General features: G+C 34.0%; 4 protein-coding genes across 4 annotated transcripts; 3 read left to right on the top strand and 1 right to left on the bottom strand.

The window, feature by feature from the left end:
• The first annotated feature begins 6,819 nt into the window (after positions 1-6,819).
• LOC131595378 (nuclear transcription factor Y subunit B-3-like) lies at positions 6,820-7,919 on the top strand. Its single transcript, XM_058867721.1, has one exon. It carries the CDS (start codon positions 7,075-7,077, stop codon positions 7,570-7,572), a length of 498 nt encoding a protein of 165 aa, XP_058723704.1. The 5' UTR covers positions 6,820-7,074; the 3' UTR covers positions 7,573-7,919.
• Positions 7,920-13,942: 6,023 nt separating this feature from the next.
• On the bottom strand, positions 13,943-17,110 carry LOC131599844 (nudix hydrolase 2-like). The gene is made up of 9 exons (XM_058872097.1): positions 16,850-17,110; positions 15,973-16,187; positions 15,617-15,682; positions 15,394-15,531; positions 14,958-15,035; positions 14,828-14,878; positions 14,694-14,728; positions 14,429-14,537; positions 13,943-14,321 (listed from the first exon to the last, which is right to left on the bottom strand). Exons 1-9 carry the CDS (start codon positions 16,983-16,985, stop codon positions 14,124-14,126), a joined length of 1,026 nt encoding a protein of 341 aa, XP_058728080.1. The 5' UTR covers positions 16,986-17,110; the 3' UTR covers positions 13,943-14,123.
• A 3,517-nt stretch (positions 17,111-20,627) lies between these two features.
• On the top strand, positions 20,628-22,804 carry LOC131599842 (trihelix transcription factor DF1). Its single transcript, XM_058872096.1, has 2 exons — positions 20,628-21,013; positions 21,688-22,804. Exons 1-2 carry the CDS (start codon positions 20,757-20,759, stop codon positions 22,505-22,507), a joined length of 1,077 nt encoding a protein of 358 aa, XP_058728079.1. The 5' UTR covers positions 20,628-20,756; the 3' UTR covers positions 22,508-22,804.
• Positions 22,805-26,245: 3,441 nt separating this feature from the next.
• On the top strand, positions 26,246-26,927 carry LOC131599841 (14 kDa proline-rich protein DC2.15-like). The gene has a single exon (XM_058872095.1). The coding sequence runs from the start codon at positions 26,310-26,312 to the stop codon at positions 26,697-26,699; it is 390 nt and encodes a 129-aa protein (XP_058728078.1). The 5' UTR covers positions 26,246-26,309; the 3' UTR covers positions 26,700-26,927.
• The last annotated feature ends 330 nt before the right edge of the window (positions 26,928-27,257 follow it).

Raw genomic sequence — 27,257 nt, 5'->3', positions numbered from 1 at the left:
GAAGCCGATGTCTAGACATGTGACTCAACATCACGAGAAAGGTGAAATGAAGAGAAAGTTTCAAAGATGGAGATGTCATTTCTGTGGAAGATTTGGACATATTAAGCCTTTTTGCTTCAGACTACATGGATATCCAGATCAAGCTCCTTCTTACAAGCCTAAGCAGATCATGCCCACCCAGAAGCAACAATGGAAACCTAAAAATATGGCCTTAATAGCCCATACATCTCTTAGAGTTTCAGCCAAAGAAGACTGGTATTTTGATAGTGGATGTTCCAGACACATGACTGGTCTCAAGAATCTGCTTGTTGATATCAAAAGTCATTCTACTAGTTATGTAACCTTTGGTGATGGAGCTAAAGGAGAAATCAAAGGAGTTGGAAAATTAGACTGTTCAGGAGTGCCAAGTTTAGAAGGTGTTCTGTTGGTCAAGGGCCTGACAGCTAACCTGATAAGCATCAGTCAACTATGTGACCAAGGATACCAAGTCAACTTCACTAAAGCTGAGTGTGTGGTTACTAATAAAGAAAAGGAAGTAGTTATGAGGGGTGTCAGATCCAAAGATAACTGCTACTTGTGGGTGTCTCATGAATCCAGCTACTCTTCTGTTTGTTCTAAAGAAGAAGAAGCAAAGCTGTGGCACCAAAAACTTGGTCACCTTCATCTAAGAGGTATGAAAAGAATTATTTCTCTGGAAGCTGTAAGAGGAATTCCTAAGCTACAACTTGATGAAGGAAAAATATGTGGTGAATGTCAGGTAGGAAAACAAACCAGGATGTCACATCCAAAGGTTAAACATTTGACTACTTCCAGAGTTCTTGAACTTCTACATATGGACTTGATGGGACCAATGCAAATAGAAAGTCTTGGAGGAAAGAAATATGCTTATGTGGTTGTGGATGACTACTCCAGGTACACTTGGGTAAACTTTATTAGAGAAAAGTCAGATGTGTTTGATGTTTTCAAGGACCTATGTCAAAGAATTCAAAGAGAAAAAGAAAATGGTGTTGTGAGAATTAGAAGTGATCATGGAAAGGAATTTGAGAATCAAAAGTTTGCTGAATTCTGCTCCTCTGAAGGAATACATCATGAATTCTCTTCCCCTATTACTCCACAGCAAAATGGGGTTGTTGAAAGAAAGAATAGAACTATTCAAGAATCAGCAAGAGCTATGATTCATGCTAAGAATCTTCCTATCTACTTCTGGGCTGAAGCCATGAATACTGCTTGTTATGTACATAATAGAGTCACCTTAAGAAAAGGAACCTCTACCACCCTATATGAGATCTGGAAGGGAAGAAAACCCACTGTCAAATACTTCCATGTTTTTGGTAGTAAGTGTTACATTCTTACTGATAGAGATCACAGGAGGAAGATGGATCCCAAGAGTGATGAAGGAATCTTTCTGGGCTACTCTACAAACAGCAGAGCCTATAGAGTATTCAACTCAAGAACCAAAACAATAATGGAATCCATAAATGTTGTGGTTGATAATGTTCACAATCAAGCAGATGTCACAGAAGATGTCGGAACATTCTGGGATCTTACAGCAGAAGGATCTACAAGAGAAGATGATTGCAGTCCCACTATCACAGAGGCTGAGACTGAACCTCCTAACAAGAGTCCCTCTATAAGAATTCAGAAAGATCATCCTAAAGATCTTATTATAGGAGATCTCAACAGTGGAGTTGTTACAAGGTCAAGAGAAGTTGTCCCAAACTCTTGTTTTGTGTCAAAAATTGAACCTAAAAATGTCAAGGAAGCATTAACAGATGAGTTCTGGATTAATGCCATGCAGGAAGAATTAGGTCAGTTTGAAAGAAATGAAGTATGGGAGCTGGTACCAAGACCTAAAGGTACTAATGTCATTGGAACTAAATGGGTTTACAAGAACAAGTCAGATGAACAGGGAACTGTTATCAGAAACAAAGCAAGGCTAGTTGCTCAAGGATACACCCAAGTTGAAGGAATTGACTTTGATGAAACCTTTGCCCCTGTTGCCAGACTTGAGTCAATTAGGCTATTGTTAGGAATTGCTTGTATTCTGAAATTCAAACTATACCAGATGGATGTGAAGAGTGCTTTCTTGAATGGATATTTGAATGAGGAAGTCTATGTAGAACAACCTAAAGGTTTTGCAGATCCAAACCACCCTGATCATGTATACAAATTAAGAAAAGCTCTTTACGGTCTGAAACAAGCCCCTAGAGCTTGGTATGAGAGACTAACTGAGTTTCTTACTAGCAATGGATACAGGAAAGGAGGGATAGATAAAACTCTTTTTGTTAAAGATGAAGGAGGGAAGATTCTGATAGCTCAAATCTATGTGGATGATATTGTATTTGGTGGAATGTCAGACAAGATGACTAGACATTTTGTTGATCAGATGCAATCTGAATTTGAAATGAGTCTAGTTGGAGAATTAACCTATTTTCTTGGGCTACAAGTCAAACAGATGGAAGACTCAATCTTTCTCTCTCAGAGCAAGTATGCTAGAAATATTGTCAAAAAGTTTAGAATGGATAATGCTTCTCACAAAAGGACACCAGCACCTACCCATTTGAAGCTGACCAAAGATGAAAAGGGAACCAGTGTTGATCAAAGTCTATACAGAAGCATGATAGGAAGTCTGCTGTATCTTACAACCAGTAGACCTGATATTGCCTTTGCTGTTGGGGTATGTGCCAGGTATCAAGCAGAACCCAAAACCAGCCATATCAATCAAGTCAAGAGGATCCTGAAATATGTGAATGGTACTTGTGAATATGTAATGCTCTACTCTCATGGGTGTGAACCCATTCTCACTGGATATTGTGATGCAGACTGGGCAGGAAGTGCTGATGACAGAAAAAGTACTTCGGGAGGGTGTTTCTTCTTGGGTAATAATCTTATTTCATGGTTCAGCAAGAAACAAAATTGTGTGTCTCTGTCCACTGCAGAGGCAGAATACATTGCAGTAGGAAGTAGTTGCTCTCAGCTTGTTTGGATGAAACAGATGTTATCAGAATACAATGTCACACAAGATGTCATGACATTATATTGTGACAATTTAAGTGCCATTAACATTTCAAAGAATCCTATTCAGCATAGCAGGACCAAGCACATTGATATTAGACATCATTACATTAGAGATCTTGTTGAAAATAAAACAATTGTCTTGGAACATGTTGCTACAACCCTTCAACTTGCTGATATTTTCACAAAAGCCTTGGATGCTAATCAATTTGAAAATCTAAGAAGCAAACTAGGCATTTGTCTTTGTGAAGGATTATAGCAATTAATTGGGTGTGGGATCAGCACTATTTCTTTCTTGACTGTCAAGGATACTCTGCTGATGGTGGTAATGATCATTCTGTTGGTAGTGATGGCTGAGGAGGGTGAGGATGCTGATGCTCGGACTAGTAGCTTCAATGATGTGGAGATGAGTAAGGATAATGATTCTAAAGTGTAAATCTTCACCTGTTGTTTGGCTCCTTTTGTGGCTAAAAAGGGGGAGAAGTGATAGATGATGATGATTTGGGTTGATGATTTGGTTGTTGATTTGGTTGCTGTTATTCTGTTTGGTTCCTTGGTTGTACTATGAGCAAGATGCTGTTGGCTAACAGAATGTATTCTGTTTTTTGGTGGATCCTTGTTTCTATTGGCTGCTGCGTGTACTCTGATCTCTGATGGTATCATCTATTATTGTTTTAGCCAAAAATTCGCCAAAGGGGGAGTTTGTAGATGTCTTTGATTGGCTGTATTTTTTGGTAAAACAAATAGTGTCTTTATCATGTCAAGACCGGTGTCATGACATGCATTGTTTTGAAGTTTTTCTTGTGCAGGTTTTTACTGATGTCAAGACCGATGTCATGACATCCGAAGCTGCTGAGTTTTACTATGTTCGCGTTATGGTTATTTGATCTGTTAAGTATTTGCGCGCCTCTTTTGGAAACTTTGGATACTGCCTTGTTTCAGAACAACGTTATGCGATGGATCTCTGTCTTTTGAAAATGGTTTTAATTAGGTTTAAAACTATTATTGGATCTAAGGCCCAGCTGCTGCAAGGTTATATATATCAAATGAAGAAGCTGTTGGATGGGGGTCTTTTTAGGGTTTGCCGTCCAGAAGTCTGTGGTGTTGTTCGTCTGTGTATTAGATTTCTTGTAAGCCAAACAATCATCATGATGATTGTCTTGGTCTAGGTGTTTCTGTTTTGAGTTGTAAAAAGTACTCGAAGCTTTTAAGCAAGAGTACTATTGTTCTTGATTAAAGATTTTAAGCAAGATCAAGTTGTGTTTTTGAAGAGTGTCTTCTGTTGCTTTTCGTCTGTTAGTTTTTTTTCATCACTGCTGTGATTGAGGGGGAGTGAGTAGGAACTCTGGTCTAGTTGTTTAGATTGAAGTTGCATTGGGTAGATATTAAGTGAGAGGCGTAATATTGAGTTGTATTACCTTGAATTAATATTACTTATAGTGGACTTCCTCCCTGGCTTGGTAGCCCCCAGATGTAGGTGTGTTTGCACCGAACTGGGTTAACAATTTTCCTGTGTTGTTTATTGTTTACTCTTTGTTCATTTGGTTGAAAACATTCAGATAATGATGTCGTGACATCCTGTAAGACATCGCGTGTCTGAGTCCAGAATTTCACGAGATTAAATTGATCCTGGCATTGCATATGTGATGAACTACTCCCTGGATCATCTTTATTTATATCTGGTCCAATATGTGTTTGACTGCTAGAAGCCTCTCTATTAATCTCCAGCATTGTTTCCCCATTAGATGTCCAAACCCAATAATTTGGCCTAAAACCCACTCTCTCCAAGTGACGTTTCACTTCACTAGGGTCACTAATAATATTTCTATAACCACACTTTAAACACGGACACCTTACCCCTCCTTCCCTGCGACAATATTCTTGAGCAAACGCATACGAGAGAAACGCGGAAACTCCTTCCATAAAAAGTGGTTTAAGCTCACGTCGTCCAGGAAACATTCTATCATACTTCCAACTACGATAAATTTGATAATGTTTCATACTGCACATGTGAATCATGTTTAATTTTATTAAATAAAATGAAGAGTGATCTATCGACAATTTTTTTAATTTTTGTCGATATCATCATATAACTAGTTGTATATAAAATTATATACAATACTTGTTTTTTTTTCTAAACATATGTAAACTATATACTTGTTTTTAGTCCTAAACAAAATACTTGTTTTTAAAATATATTTACTTGTTTTTAGTCCAAACAAAACTACATACTTGCTTTTAAAATATATACACAAAAGCACACAAATTTGTGAAATATGAACATATATATACTATTTATTTATATACCGTTTTTATAAATATATTGTTTTTATATACTATTTTTTATTACATACAATAAACTATCCAATATATATATATATATATATATATATATATATATATATATATATATATATATATATATATATATATATATATATATATATATATATATATATATATATATATATATATATATATATATCACACACACACTTCCATCATAAACACACATACATAAATTATAAATTTTATTTGTGTACCTTATTTGAAGACAACTTTGGTGTAGACTTTGAAGGTTTTCTTCAAAATATTCAAGTTTTCTTTCAAGATTTTGTCTTCTAAGATTCAATTGTTATATCAAAAATAGAAAAGAAAACAAAAATTAGAATATACATTAAATCAGTAAGAGTGTATAGTATTATTGAGAGGAAGTAGAGGAAAAATTTTATCTGCAAAATTATAGTATTGTTGAGAAGTGCAAAATGATAGTGTTGAGAAGTTGAGAGGAATAAGAGGATTGAGATTTTTTTTGTTAGAAATAGAGGAGAGAAACAGAAATTATGAGAGATGGGTTTAAAATGGATGTATTTATTAAAGAAAGATGGGATATTGGTGGAAGGTCGGATATTAATAAGGACATAAATCAGCGAGGGGCAGCCCCTCGGAAATAAAACAACAGTTGATAAGACAATACTGTCTATTTTCCAAGGGGTTGCCCCTCGCTAAAATCAGTGCCTAAATTTCCTTGGGGATGCCCCTCGCTGAGTGTAGCGTTAGCTGTCTAATAAAAACACATTTTGACGTCACTTTTGTTTACTTGGGGTAGCCCCTCGCAATGCATATTTTCAAAAATCAAAATTTTTCTCTTCTTCTGTTTGCGAGGGATATCCCCACGGCATGTGTATTTTTTTTTTTTTTTAAATTGTGTGTTGCGAGTTTATTTGTGGGGAATTTTACCCCTGACTAATTCTCCTGACTATTCAAAGGATTAACTTGAAATCTTAAAAGGATTATATTCTCAAAACTTAAATTTTCATCAAAATATCAACCCCGGAGTTATAGAGACTCCTTATGCTTAAAAGATTTTATTTTGTTTCTTTTTCTTATAAACAAAATACACTTGGTTCTTTTGTAGTTTAACTAACAGCCTTGCTATTCTTACACCTGATTTTCATACACCGTATAATACACCGTAGATCATCACAAAGCAAAATAGTCTGGGCACGGAAACCAAAGTAAGCATTCAATTATTAAAAAATTAAAATTAATATGTGAATAGTATAAAAATACGGTGTAGTGTTTGGAAATGGTGTACATATATCTTTTCTCTTTAACTAATCGTCTCCTTTTATAAAAAAATAAATAATGGAACCTTCTTAATTGATCATATTCTCAAATCTCATTTAAAAAAAAAAAAAAAAATCATATTCTCAAATCCAACCCATAAATACACATATATATACCCCTCTTGTCCACTCCTATAATTCACCCGCCACACAAATCTCTTCATTCATTAATTTTTCCACATTTTGAAACCATACCTACTTCTTTATTTCCAATATTTCACTTTAACTTGTTAACCACACAAAAAAAAAAAATCTACGATCATTATTTTAATTAATGATAAACACTTATTTTTTTGTGTGCATAATGCCAAGCTTTTTTTATCACCAATACCTTATTATGTCAGCATCATAGGAGTATATAAATGTGAACAGACACATACATATACAATAAGACCGTGTTTGGTTGCTACCATTTCTTAGATTTTGAGCAATGGCAGAATCAGACAACGAGTCAGGGGGAGGAACTCAAACAGGTTGCAAAGAGCAAGACAGGTTTCTTCCAATAGCAAACGTGAGCAGGATCATGAAAAAAGCTTTACCAACAAACGCAAAGATCTCAAAAGAAGCAAAAGAAACACTACAAGAGTGTGTATCAGAGTTCATCAGTTTCATAACAAGTGAAGCATCTGATAAGTGTCTGAAAGAGAAGAGGAAAACGGTCAACGGTGACGATCTTCTTTGGGCTATGACAACACTTGGATTTGAGGATTATGTTGAGCCATTGAAGATTTATTTGCGTCAATATAGGGAGATGGAAGGGGAGAAGATTGCTATGAATGGAAGAAGTTATCAGAGAGATCAAGGGAATGTTGGAGAAGGTGTTGGTGGTGTTTATGGTTATGGCTATGGCTTTTCATCTTCAATGATGGGACATAACATGTATGGATCTGGGAGTGGATCGTCGTATTCGGAGAGGAGTATTAGATAATATTGTTGAGACTAATTGTTCGACCTGAGACTACAATGGACGACAAAACATATCCTGTTAAATTTGAATTCAGAATCTCTGATCAAGCGATATTCGTTATGTTATGAAATGAAGCAGGTTTATATATGTATACGTTTGATATAAATGTGTATTTTTTAAATTAGGGTGCCCCAATATATTGTTGCAATTTTATTGTTGAAGATTTAGAGAGACATTATGGATGGTGGTGTGGAATTAATGGACAATTGTTTCTGTATTTTTCTTTTTGTGGGAAGTGATAAATGTTGCATGTATAGCACTCAATAAGTTTCCAAATATTGATATGATACATGTGTTACCATTGATTATATAGTTCCTTTAATTAGAAATTGGACTATGATTTTATGAAAGAAGTTATAGTTGAGTAGCCAAATTTGTTGATCAACTATGAGATTGTGTTTCTTAAATTTTGAAGTGAAACATAATATTGTGTAAATTAAAAATACAATATGATAATAAAATAAGATTTTTCAGTCAAAATTTCCGCAATTATTATGTTTGTGACTGTTGGATCGAGACTACAATTTAGATTTTAGTACATTTTTATTATGAAATATCAAATTTAAATTTTAAATCATTCGATCTCAATAGTCTATAGTTAATTTAGAGGATATATAGTCAAAAGAAATCATATTTTTAATCACACTGCACTCCTTGATAATACACAAAATTGTGGTTAAATATCTAATAATTGGAATTCTCAATTGTGATCAAAATTGTGGCTTCTAGATTTTTTTCTTTCTTTCACATCTTTATTTAAAAGCTTGACAAGAACATATAACAGGAGATAAAGACATTGACCAAAATTCCATTGTGTTTGGTCAAGGGAACGAAAATGGCACCAAAATGTTATGTGGCCATTGGCCATTCTGTTAGGCTAAATAATTGTGGAAATGAATAGTATCTAAGTAGAAAATGAAGTAAAAACGTTAGAAGAATATAAAGAGTTGTGAATTTATTGTCTATTGATGCTTCAACTAAACGGGAAGGTAGAGAAACACATAGTAAGAATCTTTTGCCATTCTTTTAGTTTATAGAAATTCTTTTAAAAGCTAAAAACATTTTTTAGATTTTAAAATCTGCAATATATTTTTTTGTTATGTATGAGAACCAAAAATGGATGTAGTTGATGAATTGGATCTCTTGAATCGGTAGTGTTGATCTCTATTCTGGCGACGCAGAGTGAACATGCATGATTAGCATTTTGACATCCAAGTCAATTCAAGATTTAAGAAGAATATAATGAAAAGTGGAGATTAGAGAATATACTTATTTTTCATGTGAATTGACTTTTATATCTTAGGTCAAGTGGAGTGAATTTGATTCGTGGGCCTTAGCTATTAGGTCCCCCCAAGACTTTGCCTAACACTAGGTGAGTCGAGGAAGCCTTTAGTGATTTGACCGGTCTCCATGATATTGCCCGACGTGAGCTAAAACTAAAGCATTTGTGGTCAATTGAAAGGGTAGTGGGGAACAAGCGCATTAAATTTGGTTTCATCATTGAAACTTTTCGTAGCCTTTTTCGGACATGTGTGTTGACACAACAAGTTAGGGCTTTGAGAGGCTTATAGTGCACTCGAGTTTGCATGTATTTCCAAAGAAAAATCTGATCTTTGATCTATTAACCTCTTTCCTTAGCTAATCTGGACCGTTCAATTGCCTTCGCCTATAAGTGGAAGGAGTTGTGTGTGTTTGAAACTTTTCGCAATCCCTGGCTTTCAAGATTATTCATAGTTACTCATTGATACTTTCATCTCTTTTTTCCTAAGAGTATCAATTAGATCAATTGTACTGTCTTAATAAAAGTTCTTTGCTCATTCTTCATCAATTTTGCTTCATCAATCTCAGGAATTTACTTTTCAATGCTTTGTTAGTATATGTGGATTATATCATCCCGGGAGTTAATCCATGGATGAAATCAATAGGGCGAAGACTACATTTGACACTGAATTCAAAATCAAATATCTTGAGAGGCTGAAATATTTTCTAAGCATAGAGGTTGCATAATCCAATATTGGCATTGACATATGTCAAAGGAAATACTACTTAGATTTGTTGAAAGACACAAGTCTTCTTGTTTCCAAGCCAGCAAAAAATCCTCTTGATGCATTATTCAAACTGCATCAAGATACAAGTGTACCCTTTGAAGACATACTCAACTATATAAGATTGATTGGTACTCTACCTCACAACCACTCGAGCTAACATTGCTTTTGTGACTCAACAGCTGGGCCAATTCCTTGTATCACCAACTACTACTCGCTATGACACAACTTGTAGAGTTGTGAAATACTTGAAGGATTCACTTAGGAGAGGGTTATTGTTCAGAAGAAATTTAAACATTCAACTTCTTGGCTTCGCAGATGCTGATTGGGCTGGATATTTGCCTACAAAGGGATCTACTTCATTTTATTACTTCTTTATAGGTTCTTCGTTGGTTTCTTGGAGAGCTAAGAAACAACAAACTGTATCTCAAAGTTCTTCTAAAGTTGAATATCAGGCACTATCCTTTGCTAGCAATGAGCTTCAATGGCTCCTCTATTTGTTGTAGGATTTGGGTGTTCATTGCAGTAAACCACTTATTCTATATTGTGACTATATATATATATATATATATATATATATATATATATATATATATATATATATATATATATATATATATATATATATATATATATATATATATATATATATATATATATATATATATTGCAGTCAACCTAATTTCCTATAATGTTTATTTTTTAAAAGCAATTTATTTTTATATTTTGAATCAGTTTAAATTTAAACATTCCTACTTTCTACTAAATCAATTATTTTAGGTCAAGTCCAAATATTTGTAATAAGGAAAATCCATATGAAACAAGCCACCTTGGACAACTATTGTTGAGAGTATGTCCAATTTTTTAAAGCAACAATGTATTATGTAAATGATGTCCACTACACCCCATATGATAATCACACACTATAGAAAACTTCCACAGTTTTTTTTTTGTATAGTCCGAATTTCAAAATTCAGACGCGCCTATTATACACCAAATCAATGAGACATTCTATTTTTTTTTTGTTAAAAATAAGTTTGGATTCCAATCTTTAGATTAACATTGTCTATGCATTTTCTGTGTTTCTTTACAAAGGGGAGAGCATCTCTGGATTAACTATGTGGTAGTGCTTTACACCCTTAGAAAGTAATTAGAAGAAATTTGACTTTTTTTAATAAATCTTACACTATAAATCATTTATAAATCAATCCCGCAATAAATCATATGTATTTGTCATTCAATAATAAGATCAAAATAGAAAAACTACCATGTATATGTGAACGCAAAAATGTCAAGATATAAAATACAAAATATAAAATTGACATTATCATTACCTCAACAAACCATAATACAAAATATTAAAATATTAAAATACAAAATAAAAAGTCAACAATTGCGTATATTTGATGCCTTAGTCCCTCATGTGCCTCCTGTACTACAATGCATGTTGTGCCTCTACTAAGATGTCATGTATAGTGGCCATCTAATGAGTGTTTTCCTCAAACTCTCTCCTAGTTACGGCCTATCCCATTAGTCATAATACACTGGAATATCATCAATAAATCAACGACATGGTTTGCCCTTGCTTGCTCCTCTTCCAAGATCTCCTAATGAGTCGGTTTTAGAGGATTTTCTTCTTCATCTGATATCATGTAAGGATGTGACACTCTATAAGACTATCTGATTTAATTGTATATTGTACTCCATAGACGATGAGTTGGCACACGATATACTTTATATGGGACCCAATGATCATAGTACTCTACAGAAATCTCATCAACATCCTTGTGGAAAATAGTGGTAGGATCAGCAAATTAGTGTATCTAGGTATAACCTGCATATACCCGAGCTACTGCATAACTCGCTCACTTAAATATGGGTACACAAGTCGACACCCACATGCTAGCCATCCAAAGGAGAAAGCTATCACGTCCAAGCGTTGTCTCTCACGGTGCTCACCATATGGCATAAAGAAAATATCATACAGAATGATGTGGTTAAGAGCAACTCAGAATAATTTGATTTCTTGATTCCCTCTGAGTAGGATGATCGAGAACGCATGTGAAAAAACCTCAAAGTAGTCTTCTACATATGCCTAACCAGAGAGAAATGGAAAATGCTAGTGGATTCATGCTTGAAATGATTCAGATGAAATATTAGTAGCGATGTAGCATAAGTATTATGAAATTAATATCAGTAACGGTGCATAAAATTTACCGTAAATAGACCGTTGTTCTCTGTTAACTATCGAATCTTCCATAAACTACCTTCAACTAATTTAGAGTAGGGGTACACTAATTAAGACCCCCTAGGTTTACTCGTGAATTCTCTCCAAGTCAATGAAGTATCTAAGGAAGATAACGTCAACATAGGTTTCACTTTTGTCCACAAACATGGACGTGCCAACCAAAACCAAGTGATATGTTTAAAAGAGTAATTGAATATTTATGCTACCTCTCCCTCTCACACGTACCTAGCAACATGGTTTTGGTACATAGGAAGAAGTGAACCCGAGAAGACGATCCCTCACAAGCAAACGAAAATTCTCCAACTATGAATCGCGAGGATCTAGCTTTCTCCTTACAAATAGAAGTATGTTGGGTCATTCTACCATGTATCTCTCTTTCTTGGTTGTCAAACATTTTTCCCACAATCAAACAAGAAAAAACATGACATAATAGAGCACAGAAACAAAAAACAGCGAAGCAAAACCAACACTGAAACAAATTGATTCAAAAAACATATATCAGATTAACAAGTAACTCCATATTTTTTCATCTGAACTAATGGTCTAGATTTCAAATTTTCGATTGCACTGAACCAACAAAAACGAAGCAGAGAAATAAAGCACGAACCCTAAGCTTCAATGTGAAAAATGGAGAAAGCAAACAATCTAGGACAAATAAGGCACAAACCTTAAGCTCTAATGTATCATACCTATAAACTATTTAGGTAATGCATGTCAAATAAAAAAAAGAATGAGTAACTTACCAATGCTATGGAGTGGAACTTCATACACATGCAATGTATTAAGTAGAAGTTTAGAGACATGCAATGTAATAGAGTAGAAGTTCAGAGACGTGCAATGTAGTATAATAAAACTTCAGAAACGTGCAATGCAGTGGAGTATAACTTCAGAGACATACTAAACTTTATTGCAATGAAGTAAAAGTTTTGAGAATGCCTGAAAAAAGATGGAACAAGTGTATGCTCTAATTTGCTATATATGTCTCTTCTCTTGTTTTGCTGGATTCCAAACTTTGTAGAAAATTCGATCATTAAACTCTGAAGTACTTTTAAATTGTATGGTTCTAAGATTGGACATAAATTTATTATGAGTTCAATCTCAATAACTTACAAACACGGATTCTTAAGTCTGATTTTTTTAATATATTGTTTTGGCGTCTTCTAGAGCCTGAATTTTTTAAACTATTGCTTTGGCGTATACTAGAGTAAACTTGTTGTGTATTAAATGTGCGCGAATTTTAAAATCTAAATTTTAAAATCATTTTTAGAATTTCGACAGTTATGTGAATAACTCATAAGATATAGTCAATAATCCTCGTGTTAAAAATTCGTGTCATTTAGGCTATGTTTGAGAGTTTGGAGGGGAAGGGAGGGTAAGGCTTTGAAAAATAGGAAGAATTGGGTGAAAAGGATAAAAAGATTTTGGGTAGGAGCGTTTTGGAGGGTTTGAGTTTATTCATAACACCAAAAACCCCATAAAATAGGGGAACTCAAAAATTGTATTTGAGGAGGGTTTTGGAGGGTTTTGAAAGGCTTACATAAATTTTCCAAATATCTTTTAGGTTGTTATAGTATTCTGAAAATTAAAAATTTAGTAATGATAATGACTCTTTTATCATTCTAAACAAAATCATTTTTTCAAAAAATGTCAAATATTCTCTTATATTTTTTAAAATTTTCATTTTTGGAAGCCTTCCCCTCCCCTCCCCTCCAAACTCCCAAACATAACCTTAGTGAACTTTAGATTAGTTCAAGTTAAATTAGACTCAAATCAATTATATAAAATTTATAATTCAAGTCCTGTATATAAAAAAAATAATAAAAATAGTTGAAAGGTAAACATCACCAAAAGTGCCACACAGTCACACCTATAAATATAACCTTTTTTTAAACTTGTGTTGCTCAATAACAAAAATAATTGTTTTGCGTTGTCAAAAAAAAATCAATAATTGTTTTGAAGAGCTTTTTTTATAATAATTGAATCAGACAAGCATATTATCCTGTGTTAAAAAGTAAGGATTAACTTTTCTCCAACCATCTTTAACATAAACTGAATTTGATTATCATTGCAATTTCTTTCGATTGACAAAGCCAGTAGTAAAGTTAAATCATTGTAATTTACCTGATGAAGACCATCATTATTCTTTTATAAATACACCATTACAAGGTAACCAAAGATTGAATATGCTACCTAGTTGTTTAACCTTTTGATGATGCTTTTCAAGAGCTGGATTTTTTCAATGCTCCAGCATTCAAGTACATATAAAACTGCTGATCAGAGAAACTTGATAATGTAGGTACAGGAGTATATCCAGTATATCGCCCATCAATCTTGGCCAAACAAATATCGTTGATACACTTTAAAAGATCGCTCTTTTGCATAATTGGCTGAGCTGTGTATTCCACAAATGGCATCCACTGCAGTTAAGAACAATACCAAGAAGTTTATGATCCATTGACTATTGAACATTTTAAAAACCAGAAATACGGTTTAGCTTTAAGAGATGAACTAAAATTATCATAACCTGTGCACCCTCTAGCTCTAAGTTCTGAATTTGGATCTTGGAAGAAAGGGGCCGCAACATACACAAAAAGAATAAATCTGACTTCGCAAAGAATGAATTATGACTTTGTCTGTTGGTCAGGTATTCAGATGAAAGGAAAAAAGAATGCTCAGTCATCTAAATGCTTCACCAACAAAAATCCATGAAACTTCAAAGGAAGAACATCCATTTTCAATCATTGGAACTTGTGTTCTGAATTGATAATAGGTTCATACAAGTATGCTACCTGAATGCTAATACTTCAAGGAATTCTGAATCAACCTATAAAATTGAAAGAACCACGTGCTATTAGGCTAAAGTAACCGAAAACTTCATGGACTAGTCCACATGTAATTGTCACAATGCATAATAATGACTTACTCCCGTCTCTTCCTTGACCTCTCTTACTGCTGCTACACATATATCTTCTCCCTGTATAAGTTAAACAAGTAGACTGACACAGAGCATATTATCTTACACTAAAATGAGAAAGCTATCAAGCATAATTTACCTGATCAACAACTCCCGTAGGGAATTTCCAGACTCCTGTTCCTTGAAATTGTCCACTATTTTCTTGAACAACTAGTACCTAATATCAATGAACCACGACAAAACAACATATTAGCAGACTCCTGTTCCTTGAAATTGTCCACTATTTTCTTGAACAACTAGTACCTAATATCAATGAACCACGACAAAACAACATATTAGCTGCAAATAGACCTATGACTATATGAAAATTTTATATTAGTGAAGACATGTTACTTTTCTTCCCGCGCAATTTCAGATAATGAACCAGTCACAGTGATAAGATATGTGGGAGGAATAGGTGAGAGAATAAAGATACAATACAACCCTCAAACTTCAAGGTAGTGCTTCGAATTAACTACAATTTTGATTATGAAGTTGCAATACATTATGGTCAAGATTTAATAGCAAGGAAATACCTCGTGTTTTTCATTCACGACAAATGAACTGATGCCGACCCTGTGTGTGGCATTTGCTGGAATAGTATTTGGACTTTCGGGAATCCAATTTACAAGCATTAAATAGTTTGGTTCTGCATGGTGATACCAAAAACCTTCCTGCATAAAGTGTCATTGAAAGAATGTCTGATCCATAAAATTGATACATGACAATATTTATCAATATTGTAAGCAATCGAGTCACCTTAACTAAAGCTTCAGCAAGATTGACTAGATCGATAGGTAATTTTATCCAAACTCCCTTCTTGCCCTGCAAGACAATGTTTATTCGATAACTGAAATAAATTTTTTGTCACAGATTCTAGATTCCTAGCACATATGTAAGGATAAAAAAACTAGAGTTTTATTGCACATAAGTGGCAAGCCTATTTGTTTGTTTCGATTTATTACTCTCCGGAGAGTCCAATCACTTTGACTAAGGTAATGCAGATTCAAAATGATGTCTAATTCAATGCTACAAAATCGGTTTTTTTGTAATGCAGAATTGTTCATGGAAAATAGGATAACAGTAGTTTATAAACAACACTTATGAAAGAATACCAGTTTCTTCCAATGTAAAATTGAAGCTCGAAGACTTGAGACGAACGTTGTAGAATCAATAGGCTGATCCAGTTCCACAATAACACCACCATAATAATCATCTGTTGATGTTAATAGTTTACTCCGTTGAAGTGGATCTTCTGATGCATTCTGTGATGAGATTGGTGAGTTTGACATGCATCGAATTGGAATCGGGGTACTCACTCCAATCTTAACTATCAACAAAAATTGAGAAAAAGAAACATTAAATTCTATACGGATATTGAAGTCGTTATCCCCGCACAACTACCAACTGAACTAACTTAAATTCTATTCGGATATTGAAGTCGTGGACTCTATCCTGGTGGTCCATGCTATCAAAAAAGGGAATTCAAATGATCGGGAGAGCTTAACAATGATCTCCCAAATTCGTAGACTCATGGGAGATTCTGAAAATGTTAGTGTTACTCATTCTTTTAGGGAAACCAACCGATGTGTGGATGCGATGGCTGATATTGGTTGCAAGGCTCAGGAGAATTTTATTTGTTTTGTTTCTCCTCCTTCTAGTTTAATTCGTCTCTTAGATGAAGACGCTAGAGGTCACTTGACTGCTAGAGTCGTTTCTGTGTAGTTTTCTGTTTTTTTGGGGCTTCGGCCCTCTTAATTACCAAAAAAACTTAACACGTAAACCACATAAGATTTTCTATAATTATATATTGATCTTAGGAAATAATGATTATTTCATACTTCCCCAATTAATTAAAAAAAACTAGTATATAGTTTCAATCAGTGAAATTGAGTATCTATAGTTATTTTAGGTGAATAATAGAAATGGAGAATTAAAGGCGAGTGATTTATAAGAGGTTAAGGTTGATTTGATTTGAAATTGAGGAATTACCTCTTGAAGTGGGTCTTGTAATTGTTGTTTTTCTGGTACCTGAAGATATAAAGCGTTGAGCAGCATTTGCGAGATGACGAGGATTGGTGCTCGAAGGGAAGATGATTGAGAGCTTTGGGAGCGATCTGAGCATCATGTTTTTGACGTTGAAGGTTGAAAAATGAAGTAAGGGAGGTTGGAATTATTTTTATTTGAGTGGGGTGGGATGAAAATTGAAAGATAAAAAAGTGGATTCAAGATGGCAAGAGTTTCCATTTCAACCGTATTGAATTTGAGATCAAATTTGTTTAGATTTCCCTCTACCCTTTTCTCCATTTTTACAAAGAAACTAATTCTAATTATAATTGCTAATGTGAAGAAAACATTAGCTGTTTTAAAAACTGGACCGAACCGGTCGATCGAATTGGATAGTCGGGAATTGGAGGAGTCACCGATTTGGTCTAATTGTTGAACCGGATATGGTATTGAACCGGTGATAATCGGTCAAAACCGGTCAAAACTAGTGAACAGGCGATTTTAAAAAACCGATGTTTAAATATATACTCTTTTTTCCGCACAAAACGAGACCGTTTTCATAATTTTTTTTATAAAAAATATAATTAGACTTTATCCAAACCTTATTTATAACAACTTCTCCCCTGTTTGCAGTTAGACTTGGTTTAAAATTTATTTAAATTTAGATTTTGTATTATTTTGTTGTGAGTGATGATTATAATTAGAATTTGAATGTAAAAAATAAACATGTGAAATTATGATATTTTAAAATTGTAAAATTTTATAGGTGTTGTGATATTTCTTAGAGACTAAGTCATCCGGTTCGACCGATTTAATAAATATATAGTATTGCAATAGAGACTGGTTTATTCAACTGAGTTATCCGGTTTAATCCGATTTAGTCATGCGGATCGACTAGTGACCCAATGGTTCAACCAATGAACTAGTGACCCAGTACCCTCACTAGTTTGATGACCGAACATGTTTTTAAAACACTGTCGTATGCTTCATTAAATTCTTTTTATTTTCAAAATTTATTGTTTTGGATAAAAATTTAACCGATCATATTAGTCATTCTGTTAATATTTTTTTAAATTGGTTTTTTTCTTCTAGTTTTAAAACTTGACTGGACTGCCACATAAGGAGTTGAATTCAGTCCCTTTAAATCATATATTATGTCTTTACCACTAGAACAAAGTACATTCATGATAAGTAATTCCCATAATTTTTAGTAATCTTAAACAATTCTGAATTTAAAATAAAAAATACAAAATTTTAAAATAAAAAATACAAAATTTATACCAATAGGGTCTCGAACCCAAATCCCTTCAAATTAAATGATAGTCAATTTACTACAATAGAAATTGATTTGTCTATTTGTAAATAGGGGTGGAAATAGGCTAGGCTAGGCTAGGCTTTATAAGGCCTGGGCCTGGCCTACGATAAACTTACAAGGCCTGAGCCTGGCCTATGGCCTACTATAGGCTCGTTTTTTCAGCCTGGCCTGGCCTTTTTAAAAGCCTGGCCTGACCTTAAAGCCTATTTAAAAGCCTCTTTTTTATTAATATTTTCAATTAATTCATATTACTTAAGAAGCCTTATAGGTCGCATATATATGAACATTTAGACCGACCTATTTAGCATTTTTTTCTAATATATATGCATATATAGACCAATCTATTTAACACTTTTTCTAATATACATGCATATATAAGCCAACCTATTTAGACTAATTTTAATATATATGAAAATATAGGCCGGCCTACAAGGCTTTATAGGCTTTTTTAATAGCCTGGGCCTGACCTATTTTATTAAATAGGCTTTTAAAAAAGCCCAAGCTTGACATTTTTATCAAATAGGCCTGGCCTGACCTGGCCTTAAGTAGGCTAGGCTATAGGCCCCTGTAGGTCGGCCTGGCCTATTCCCACCCCTATTTGTAAATGATAGACTCTTTACTAACAATAGAAATTGATTTGTCTAGTTGTTATTGATAGTCACTTTACTAACTGTAGAAATTGATTTGTCTAGTTGTAAATGATAATCACTTTATTAATAATAGAAATTGATTTGTCTAATTGTAAATGATAGTCACTTTACTAACACTCCAACTCTCAAATAAGTATAAGAATTAACAATGGTGTTTGAATGAGAAATACTTTGAATACATGTGAAAGTGGCATATTTTCCTCTAAATAAGAGAAATGGTTGGCAACTGAATGCCTGTGGAATGACATGGCATGCAATCATCTGTTAGATTGATCTAAGTGGTTGGCATGACATTCGTGTGAAGGATTGCATGCTCATTGGGAGGAAGGGGTATGGCTGCTCTACATTCAGTGCTCCACTGTTTCACTATTAGACCCTTGTCTTATGGGATTTACGGACAACCTAGAACAAAAGGTATAATGAATATTTATCGAAAGTTAAATTTAGTTAAAAAGAATGTAAGAACCATCACCGTTATGCCTCGTTATCATCCTTAGTTGTACCAATAAACTATTATCTGAATTACTCATTTTCAAATGATCTCGACAGTGTTCGCAAATATTCATTTTAGATTTAACTTTTTTTTATTACTCTTCAAAATTTTCTTTTGGCTTTACTCATAATTGTCTTAAAATATAAAAAAATCATAGGTAAACATTTTATAATATTGTGACTAGTTAGAAATTTTCAAAGACTTTCTCAAACTCCTTATCCAATTTACACGTATAGTTTGTATTTTTCCTATCCAATCTACACCCAGCAAAATCATAATCGGTGTATCCAACTAAGTCATAATCTGCTCCTTTGGGGGTACCACAAATCCATCTGTTATGTGTCGGTGAGATATCTCATGTTGCGTTTGACCACAATGAGATGCGATTATCTCGGGGATGCTTGAAAGCGAGCAGATAGACATACAACAAACTGTTAAGAAACAAATGTGAGCTATGTTGAGAAACAAGTGTGAGTTCTAAGTCCCACATTACTTAGAAAAGTGAAGGTTGAACACTATATAAGTGAGATAACCTATACACCTATCACCTTGAGGTTTTTGATGAATATGTGATGTCTCTCTCACTTGTTTGGGTGAGTCTTTGATCTTTAGATTAATGTCTAACTCAATGTGAATGTTTCTCCCTTATGATGACCCATCACAAACTTGATAGCAGGACAAAATGCAGTGAGATAGAGAAGAGAGTCTATCATACCTCGGTATTTGCTTTCCTCAACTGATTTTCCATTTTCGTCATTGTCAAGGTTGCATGATGTTGACATTGGAGTTGCTATTACTTTCAACTTCTCCATGTCAGACGTCTTTAGTAATTCTTTGTAATATTTGGCTTGATTGATGAAAGTTTCTTCCTTAGTTTGATGAATTTGAAGTCGTAGGAAGTATTTAAGTTTCCCATCATTGACATTTGAATTCGTTTAGCATCATTTAAAAAAATTTCTTGCACAAACTGTTTGTTAGTAACTCTGAATATGACATAACTTCAATCTATTTATAACCTTAAAAGAAATAATAAGACTTGATTGAAGTTATATAATTACATGATATAACATTGAAAAAAATTCAAGTGTTAATTTAAGTCAAAAACATTAGGTTTTAATCGGATCCCCACTAATGGACGGTGAAATTGATCCCTCTTAAATTAGTCGGTCGCAAGACCGAATACCAAAATTTTAAAAAAAATATACATAATTTAAGTCAAAAACACCCTTACCTAAAACATGTAATAGTGTCCTACAATTTCTACACCATAGACTATACTCTTCTACTAGTGATAATACCAATTTACTAAAGTTTTTAACGCAATATAAAAAGCATTAGATTTTATTTTCTTACCAACAGTAACCGCCGTTTCAACTCCATTTTCACCTCTCACCAAAACCCTCACGCCGCGGCCATTGTTTTTTTTACCATACCATGGACCTCTTCGCCGCCGACCACGTCGCTCCATTTCCCGACACCGGCGACCTTCTCTTCGCAGCCGGCCTCCTCTCCAACCGCCACAATCCTCAAAAGCTCCGCCCCATCAGGTCCGTCCCTCCTCCTCCTCCTTCTCACCTAGTAAATGCTCAGTCCCCTTCCAACCTTCACCCTCCAGAACCTTCCACTCAGACGCAGGACCCGACTGAATCTGGGTCGGGTCATCCTCCGTTGCATAATAAACAGGAACCCGGGTTAGTTCTTTGTCTCTAGCTGGTAAAGTTTTTTTGTTTTTTTTTTATTATCGTAAAAGTTACCAGCTTTTTACATTTTTATTTGTTTAGAATCTATGATTATAAAACTAGGTTTACTTTCAGTTCTATCTGTTTTATTGAATTATTTATTTCAATTTGAATTTGAATATCTTTGTGGAATTAAGCACGTTAGAAAAAAGCCATTTTTTTTACTGAATAGGAAAAAAGTGATTTGTGGTGATGACAATTTTGACAAGGTTGAAGAGATTTTGTTGTTGAGTTTGTCAACGAGGTAGTAATAACTACTAGAAACTCACATACAATCTCACGATCTTGAGTATCGGAGTTTGAATCCTGGTGATGACTTCCAACCTATCAATATCGGTTTCTGCCCGTTGAACTAGAATAATATCGGTTTCTACCGGTTGAACTAGAATAATATCGGTTTCTGCCAGTTGAACTAGAATATGCGGACTGGTGGAGGACTGGTTGGGGAGTTTTGGTGATAGGGATTTCGGTTGCAAAAAACTATGCTTTATTTCTTGAGTTTTGACGTGAGAACAAGTTTTTTTTTTGTTTTTGTAGCATATTGGATAAAGGATATATTGAATGAAACTATTATCCCAAATTCTTGTTAATGGATAGATTATGAATGTGAGTTTTCATTATTTCAGTTCGTCTTTGGATGATGAAGATGATGATGACGACGTAGACAATTCATCGGGAAGTACTAAAGAATTTGGCTTGAGAAAGAGAAGGAAAAAGTCGGCGAGAAAGCTTGAAAGTTTTGTAGAAGGTTTGGTTAAGAGGGTGATGGAAAAGCAAGAGCAGATGCATAAGGAATTGGTGGAAATGATAGAGAAGACGGAGAAAGAAAGAACGAAGAGAGAAGACGAATGGAGGCGCGAGGAGATGGAAAGATTTAGGAAAGAAGACGAAGCTAGAGCGCAAGAAAGGTCCCGTAGTTTAGCCTTAATATCGTTCATTCAGAAGCTTTTGGGCCAGGAAATTCAGATTCCTCAACAAGCTATGAACTTATTAGGCCATGAAATTCAGATTTATCAACCAGGAGAAGGAAGCGGAAAAAAAGAAGACAACAACAAAAGAGATTTCAACGGCGATCTGAGCAATAATAGATGGCCGGATGTTGAAGTACAGGCACTCATATCGGTAAGAACTGCGTTGGAACACAGGTTTGGTGGCGGTCTAACGGGAACGAAAGGATCGATATGGGAGGAGATATCAGAAGCATTGCGTGGAAAGGGTTACAATCGATCCGCGAAAAAGTGTAAGGAGAAATGGGAAAACATCAACAAGTACTACAAGAGAACAGTTGGGAGTGGCAAGAAACGGCCTCTAAATAGTAAAACTTGCCCTTACTTTGATGAATTGGATAATCTGTATAGAAATGGGTCCTTCAACAGCCTTGGAAATGCATTGAGCAATGCCAACAATGTTTCCATGAGTGAAGTAAAGGAGCAAGGTGAAATTTGATAATCATAATTATGGTCCATGTATAATTTCACATACTCATTATTACTTGGTCATTTTTCATTTTGATTCATCTCAATAATGAACTTTTTTAGATGATATACCATTCTTAATAGGGCATGTTCTTGTACTGAAAGTTTAACTAAATGGTCAGTTTTGTATTGTAGACCAATTGTTTGCAGAAAGAAAATTGAATACTTTTGAATGGAGAAATGAAGGAGATGTATGTAGAGATTCCCCTTGGAATATGACTTCACTTATTGAGAAGATACGTTGTATATATATTATATAATTCTTTTTTATTTTGACACCAAAAGTTGACATCATACACCATTCAATGTATTTTTGAAACTAACTTTTTAAAAATATTTTTTATTATAACTATATATTTTTTGATAGATATAAAGAATTATTTTCTAATATAAATATAAAATTGTGTCTTAAACCATTTTTATAATTTCATTAACTCCAAAAAAAATGTATGATATTAACAACTTATAGCTTATTAATCATTTTTCTACTTTATTAATCAATAAAAAATAAAATACAAGGTATTATCTGTTTACTTTTCATAATTGTAAATAATTTGAATAAGACATTGTTTACTGTATAAATTCCTGTGCTTCAACTTTTGGTGTCAAAAGTTGTTTAGTTGATGCTAGGGCTGGAAATAAAAATTAGTCCATCTTGAAAAAAAAACCCAAAAAAAAAAAAAAACTTTTACCTGATCATTTTGGGGTTTTTAGACACCTCGTGCACTTTCAAAAATACCCTCTATTTTCATATATATAAATCAGAAAGCACTTTTTTTGGGTCAAAAATTAATTTTTCTGGAGGAGCATCTACGGAATGTTGAATTATTTTGAAGTTTTCTCAGTTTAAAATACTTTCGTAGATGCTCCTTCGGAAAAAACCAAAATTTGACCAAAAATAGGTGCTTTCTGATATGTATCTCCAGAAGCAGGAGACAAAAATAGAATTGCACTAGGTGCTTAAGAGTATTAAGGGGTGGATTGAGATATTCTAAAAAAATAAGAGGGTTTGGACAGATTTATATGGAACTACGAGTGATCGGTCAAATTAGTGGTTTGGGACGAATATTAATGGGCGGGTCTGAATAAATAGAACGTATTTAGGGTACCCAAACATGTCTGAGTAGTTTGATATGCAAAATAATGCCGTTTACATTAGGGTTAATAAGTGGTATACTTTTAACCACACTTTCACTTAACACACAAAACATGTTCTTTTCCACTATTTACCTTCACATTCCCTCATCTAAGAATCCTAGCTGCCAGTCATTCACTTACTCCACCACGACCAACATCATAATCTAAAAGCACTATCATTGTGATTAGTATAATAAACAACTAACTCTATGATGTCTAGAGACAAAATTTAGGAATGAAAAGACTTTTGGAAAAAAAACAAGAAGAAAATTAGAACAAATGGAATTGTTTCGTATTGTATGTGTTATTGATTAGTATATGAGACAACAAATGTGCAGAATTGTTAGGATAAATGTATTTGGACTAGGTATTTAGCTATGGCTTAAATGTTAACGTGTAATGTGGTTCGTAGTTGTTTATTAAGACTCTTTCATTATTTTAATGATGTGTCAGCCCAATTAAAATCTACCTACTCAAAAGTTAATAATGAAATTGGTGCAACAACAACAAATGAAGTCGTTGGACCTGAATCAGTCAATAGTTAAGTTACAAAGAAAAAGGAAACTTAATACACGTGGTCCTCAATTATCATCTTCTTGTTGGAAACACTTTAATCGAATACTTGATGATATAGCTAATGCACCAATTGCAACTTGTAATCACTGCCATAAAAGATACTTGTGTGATTCTAGGACTCATGGCACCAACAACACGAACGACCACATTTTAAAATGTACTATATGCTTCTTGTCGGGTCAACTGAATGCCCCCAAACTATTCTTACATACTATAATGTTATATTTATGAAGGTTCAAAACTAGGGTGCCTTTTCCCGAGAATTGACCACCTAGGCGATAACTTGAAGACTCATCCGAGGGTACCGATGACATGTAAGGACACTAATAAAAGGAAAGGGAGTCATTCACTAACTTCTCCTAATTAGAGGGAGTAGTTGTCGCCACTCAGGGTTACTCAAACCCTAGGCCGAAAGGGCCTATATAAATACTCTCCCCTAAAGGGAAAAAGGACAGATCATTTCATCCTAAAGCCTAGCGTTTAACAAGGTCATAACACATACTACCCATACCCATTCACTTATACAACAAGTACACTAATCATCTGCAAAGCCTCTCATCTCACGTGAGTAGGACTCCTAAAGCCACCATAATACATAATTGTATATGACTTCTCTCCGTCTAGACAAGTCCTAACTACCATATATTATAATATACCTACAAAGGCCTCTAAGTCTCTCTGCCCTTGTAGGGGGAACACGAACACCTATACTTTTTTACTAGTACAATGACGTCCACCGTGCGACCCCAATAAAACCAATCTAGGCCACACCATCTTCATCACCATCACGCTCCTCGCTTTTAGCCTACACTTATGCACCTAGCTGCATTTAGCCATGGTCAACATGAGAGTCCCATCTCTTACGCCATAAGGTACTAGCAGTAGCGGTGATGCCAACGCCTAGGTGAAGATGCGTGCTGCCATGGACGAGTTACGTCGTTATAATCAAACATTAGAGGATGACGTCCACAACATTTGACAGTGTCAATAGAAGTTCACTCCCCCAAAGAAGATAAAAATGTAGATGAGATATGAGGAGCGTTTGTGCAAATGCTCTTGCGTAGCAAAATTGTGTCACCTAAGATCATGAATATAGTTTTTAAGAGGACTGATTTTGCCATCCAAAATGAGGTAGCGGCATAATTTATTGCATGTTTGCCTACTATATGTACTACTTTTTTTTTGACAGGTATTACATGTACTACTATATATGTATAGTCTTGATTATATAATTTCTATTATACATTAAAAAAATTATAAATATTGAAGTTCAAATATAAAATTTCAGTACATTTTTCTCACTTTTCACCAAATCTCTTTAAAAACAAATGACAAATTTTTGTTGATTTTATATATATATATATATATATATATATATTACACACACGAGCGCCTAAAGAGAAATCAGTGTAAAATGTAATCGTGAAGATACAATTTTTAAGGTATTGGCTAAATTTTTTCAAATATTAGCTTTCTAATCACATGATAAGGAATAATAAAAGCCCACAAACAAATAATACCCAATACAAAAGTCTCGTGAAAAACTCCATTATACTCATGACTATTAATTTGGCATTGAATGATAAGTTATTCTCTTTGCCTTACATGGTAGTGGTCCATCCAGCTAGTTTCATTTTGATTTATGTGATTATTTTATCTTATATTTGTAACCTTCTGATGTATTTATACATATATCAAAATATTCACGTACTATATTTAATATATTTTTATTCATCAAACATTATTTATGTCAAGCCATCCAAAAAAACCAACTATACACATTTGATGCTATAGTAACTCTATAATAAACAACAAAATTTCACACAATTATCTTAGAAACTCGTGTTGCCTTGCCAGGGTGCCAGCTTGGAAATTAAGAATCTCTAATCTCAATCATATTCTTCCATTAAGTGTTCACGGGTTTACTTAACTAATTAATTTTTAATTAACTTAACATAATCCAAACACATATAAATCCCCTCTAATCTCACTAATTTTTCATCATTCAAATTAATACTAATCCACAAGCATCCTATAGCAAAACTAATTATTTTTGTCAAATGGCTTCTAAGATTATTAGTGTGGCATTTTTTCTATATCTCAATTTTTTCTTCATCACTATGGTGAACTCCAACTATGTTATCCCTGAAATCCCAGTCCCAATCCCAAACCCAATAGTTGACCCTTATCCAAAGGCTACATGTCCTATAAATGCACTTAAATTAGGTGTGTGTGCAAATGTGTTGAACTTGGTAAAGGCTAAAGTGGGGTCTCCACCAACACTCCCTTGTTGCTCCCTAATTAAAGGTCTTGCTAATCTTGAAGTTGCTGCTTGCCTTTGCACTGCCCTTAAAGCTAATGTCCTTGGTCTTCACCTTGATGTTCCTATTGCTTTGAGTGTCATTCTCAACAATTGTGGATTGAACAACTCTGGTTTTCAGTGCCCTTAGAATGTTAATTATTCATTGGCCCCATATATTTACAATTTCATGTGTTTCTTTGTCATATTTGTGTACTTTGTGTGTGTGTTTTTGTTGTTGCAATATTCTTGACTTCTTACTCCTTCATTATTATTTTTTTTTCTATTATATGGAAGACTATAAATCTTCTCCACCTGTTTTATCTATTGTATTAAAAGTTTAGAACAAATAAAACTTTGTGGTCAATAGATTTCTCAATTATAAATCTTGGGGCTTAAGAAAATAAATCATTGTGAAAAAAAATGAAATTATAAAAGTGTACTAGTAAAATAAATCAATGTAATTTTATTAGCGAGAGCTAGTAAAGTCTCAGTCGAATTTTCAGTAAAATTGTCTCTCTCCAATAAATTGTGTATATTTCTTTCCATTGTGATCATGTATCGTAACTCTGACCCATTCATTATGATTTAGAATTGAATTAATTGGTTGTTTATTTAATTGCACAACGTTTGGAAAAACATCTACTATCTAGCAATCAAAACAATAGTCCTGCACAATTACATTATTGCCCTTTCTTTTTAACTAATT

The sequence above is a fragment of the Vicia villosa genome, linkage group LG4 (assembly GCF_029867415.1).
Source record: "Vicia villosa cultivar HV-30 ecotype Madison, WI linkage group LG4, Vvil1.0, whole genome shotgun sequence".
Lineage (NCBI taxonomy): Eukaryota > Viridiplantae > Streptophyta > Magnoliopsida > Fabales > Fabaceae > Vicia > Vicia villosa.
Note: the sequence above shows the minus strand (reverse complement) of the source record. Positions and strands in the feature narration are given on the sequence as shown.